Below are 3,718 nucleotides of genomic sequence, written 5' to 3'. Positions count from 1 at the left end.
GGTGTTAATGAACCAAAATAAAATAATTTAATTTTCCCACTGCCAAAATTTGCAACACTTCACAAAGTTACATCCAAACCTAAACCTATATCAACGTCCACCGTATACCATCGCAACGCCACCACCACTTTCCTCCTCGCCGCTGGCCGTTCGACCATATCTCTCAGCCTCATCTCCCTCTTCCCCTTCTTAGATCGACGTCCCTTCCTCTCCCGATCAGGATCAACACATGACGCCCTTGTTTCTCCGTCCAACCACACCGCATCTCTTCCAACTCCTCCCTTTGGGTGAGAAGAGGAGCCCTTCTTCATTTTACCGAGGTTACCACGGGACTGCGACCTTGATTCTGGATAAAAGATTTATTTTTTTTAATCTTCTATTACTGTTTCAAATCCCCATTTTTAACTAGGGTTGGAGTTGGGGATCAGATCTGTGGGTTTTAGGAGAATGCCATTGACATTGCTTCAGGTGAGGCATTTTTAGGGTTGCACAGATGAGAGGAGTCTAATAGAGTTGGATAGATGGGCGATGAACTCAGCGTTCCTCTTGGTTGAGAGTTTCGGATGTCTGCTACTGGACTCGGAAACCAAGCTGCAAAGTTTTTTCCTACTTAGCCTGTTTCTTTTGGTTTTCTGTAGATTTGTCGATTGCGTTAGCAATTTAAGAAGATAGGCTTAACATCGACCAAGACACTCTAAAATCAAGGTGGTGGCTGAGGGATTCTTGGTTTCTACTTGATTTTGTTTGAGAGTTTTTGTTTTGAGCTTTCTTTGCTTAGGATGTACAAGATGGCATGCATGAAACTGGGATCAAAACCCGATGCCTTCCACCAACAAGGGCAAGCTTGGTATGGTTCATTCTGTTCTTTTACTTGCCCCACGGGGTTATCTCGGCTGGTAAAGGCGTGGAAGTTTGCCACTGAGAACATGGGTTCGAGTCCGCAGGGCAACAGGGATTTATTCCCTATCCCTGTGCAAAAAAGTCTCGGCCCACTGCGTACTTGCCACCGAGCTACCGTGATTTACCTCCCTCGTGATGACCCTGGGCAGGGTGCGGCCGGGGCCCTGAGGGCGAGGGTTTCGCCTTTTTGCCATTCTGTTCTTTTACTTCGTTTATTGATGTCAACTGGAAATCTACTTCTATAATAATTGAAGTCATTAGACCTACTTCTTTTCTAGGCTGCAGGAATTAAGTAGTTCAGATCTGCCATTTTATTTTATTTTTGGTAGTTTGGGTAATGTCTTATGAGATTTACATCTCCACGCTACTTTCTGGTTCTATTTTAAAGTACTTATATGATTTATGATATTGATGACATATATAATTTTGGCATTCAAAAAGTGTCCTGCCTTTGAAAAGGTTTTACTCTGATCTATTACACCTCCATGAAGTTTTTTAGCAAAAATCTCTATGAAGTATCAGTTTTGTGCTTCTTATCTAGAAGAATGTCATTGCTGGTTTTCTGCAAATTCATTTTACTGGATGTGGTACCTAGTTCAGAATTTTCCTATTGAATTTCCTGCTTCTCATAGTTTTACTTTTCCAATCATTGGATGGGCAACAAAGTTCTCTCATATGATTATATTGACTACAATTGCATGAGCAAGATATGTGTTAATTAGTATCGACTGCTACGTTTGAGAGAATGAAACAGCTAGCATGCATGATGTTACTGACTTGAAGATGCCCCCACGGGTTCAGTAGATGAAATGCTTGTCCTTATAACTTCATGACACATTATGGATTTGCAAGATAGTTTTCTGATATTTATGTTGGCTACATTTGAAACATAACCAATTATGTTGGTCTCATCATTGCTGAGACCTTGCAGAAGGTTGATATTGGTTTCTTAATTTTATTTCTACCGTAAGCTTCCAAATGCAATAAAATCATGTGTATTCACTTTTTCCGCTCATAACCTTTCAAGAGGACCTGTACCTGAATAAGGAAATAAGACATCAAATTATATATTTGTATTTTTCAGGTTTTGCACAACAGGACTTCCTAGTGATGTTATTGTCGAAGTTGAAGAAATGACCTTCCATCTCCACAAGGCGAGGGCACTAACTCAGAATTTTATCTTGAAATTGGCTTGTACCAGTTAGTCATGTTCATTGATATCTTTTGCATTCCTCAATCATACTATTAACTTAAATCAATTGAAGTGGGAATGTTTTTTTTTAAAGCTTTGATATTGTTGTAGTTTTTTCCAAATTGATTTGCATCAGCCAAGTTTTGATTTGAATATTCCTACACTTGCATTTGTTTCGCAAGTAATACATGGCTGCAACAATTTGAAGGTGTAACTACTTTTCAATTCTACTGGTCATAGTTTTAAGGTTCAAGTCATGGCATTTATATAATCATGGCCTAGCCTCACAAGCAATGTGGATTATTCAGTACATACCATTTTAGGCACTCTAAATATCTCATTGAAGGATTTGAAACAGATTTATTCTGAATGTTGTAGTATATTGGATAATGATCATTTTTGGTATCCTTGCTAGATTTCATGGCTTTGAGTTAGTTTGCGAGGATAGGCAAATTCCTTGTGCTATAAAATTAATTCATGTATTTCTTGCAGTTTCCTTTGTTATCAAAAAGTAGCCTTTTGGAAAGGTTAATTAAGAACTCTGATGAAGAGGATATTGTGACAAGACAGGCTGATGTTCCTGGTGGTGCACAAGCATTTGAACTTGTGGCTAAGTTCTGAACTTGTGGCTAAGTTAAACATTAAATTCTTACTTATGGTTATTGAAGTTGGTGTTGAGTACGTTGACTTCATGTGGATCCTACTCTGTGTTGTGTGCTATGAAGAATAGTGTACTGTAATCATGTGTGAATTGTGGATATTGTAGATTCCATAGTTAAAGTCATCAGCTTGCATTAACTTTAGCGTCCTCACCTTTTCTTGCACCTGACCTTTCATAAGACTTCAACTCCTAGTGTGTTTAGCATTTGCATTCCAGATTCATTAAATTTCATGCGCAGCAAGCTTAGATTCTTTACCACAAATAAATTCTTAGATTTAGTATTTTTAGAATGTTTAGGTTCTGTGAACTGTTGTGATAATGGAACATGTTGTCTACTTGTTTATTTCTTCACTTTGATTATCATTTGTCATTGATTTAATCTGTATTTTAGTTGAAATATAATTCGACTTCAACTCTTAAGGATTTTACACTGACTATATTTTACTTGGTTCTTCTCCATACGAAAATCAATTGACCAGTTATTATACAAATCAAGAATGTAAAATTCCTCAAATTTGTTTTATTTTAATTGAAATCTCATTGCTTCCCAAAGATGACAGTGATCCAATGATTCTTTGCTGGGTTTGATATGAAAGAAGAAATTGCATATTTGGTATCCACACTTCTACTTTTTGTGCGAAGGCTTTTACATTGTTTGTCTTTAGGTCTCCCTAATAGTTGCAACTCAGGGTTTGATGTTGTTTCTCCATGTCAAAATGTATTAATTGGCTGCTATATGAAACATGTCTATTTTTTCCTCTAATTGTTTCTATTTTAACTAATATCTTACTCATTTTTAAAGTACATGATGATTTGTTGTTGACTTGCGTACCAAAGAAGAGAAGTTTATTTACTATGTGTAGTTCTTGTTTGTGTGAATTCTTAATCATTTTCTATTTATTTCAAGTTCTTCATAACATTGCTGTTGCAGAATACTTTCGAGATGGTTGCACTAATCCTAGGAA

At 37.0% G+C, this 3,718-nt stretch overlaps 1 protein-coding gene across 2 annotated transcripts; it reads left to right on the top strand.

The window, feature by feature from the left end:
- The first annotated feature begins 778 nt into the window (after nucleotides 1-778).
- LOC122005954 (BTB/POZ domain-containing protein At1g30440-like) lies at nucleotides 779-2,832 on the top strand. Of its 2 annotated transcripts, none has more exons than XM_042561211.1 (3): nucleotides 779-847; nucleotides 1,985-2,054; nucleotides 2,585-2,815. In XM_042561211.1, the coding sequence occupies exons 1-3, from the start codon at nucleotides 780-782 to the stop codon at nucleotides 2,711-2,713; spliced, it is 267 nt and encodes an 88-aa protein (XP_042417145.1). In that variant the 5' UTR covers nucleotide 779; the 3' UTR covers nucleotides 2,714-2,815. The 2 variants fall into 2 exon arrangements, with proteins under 2 accessions (XP_042417145.1, XP_042417146.1); XM_042561212.1 differs by lacking the exon at nucleotides 779-847 and adding an exon at nucleotides 1,104-1,834 and having other exon boundaries at nucleotides 2,585-2,832.
- The last annotated feature ends 886 nt before the right edge of the window (nucleotides 2,833-3,718 follow it).

This window comes from Zingiber officinale, chromosome 7B (assembly GCF_018446385.1).
Source record: "Zingiber officinale cultivar Zhangliang chromosome 7B, Zo_v1.1, whole genome shotgun sequence".
In the NCBI taxonomy this organism is placed as follows: Eukaryota; Viridiplantae; Streptophyta; class Magnoliopsida; order Zingiberales; family Zingiberaceae; genus Zingiber; species Zingiber officinale.
The sequence above is the reverse complement of the archived record's forward strand: the minus strand, read 5'-3'. Positions and strand labels throughout refer to the sequence as shown.

What these genes read in the sequence shown, in the direction of transcription:
- LOC122005954 (XM_042561211.1), top strand. Translation starts at nt 780, where the DNA reads ATGTACAAGATGGCATGCATGAAACTGGGATCAAAACCCGATGCCTTC. An exon ending in CACCAACAAGGGCAAGCTTG is followed by an intron (nt 848 to 1,984) that starts GTATGGTTCATT and finishes TGTATTTTTCAG; the next exon opens with GTTTTGCACAACAGGACTTC. An exon ending in TGACCTTCCATCTCCACAAG is followed by an intron (nt 2,055 to 2,584) that starts GCGAGGGCACTA and finishes TATTTCTTGCAG; the next exon opens with TTTCCTTTGTTATCAAAAAG.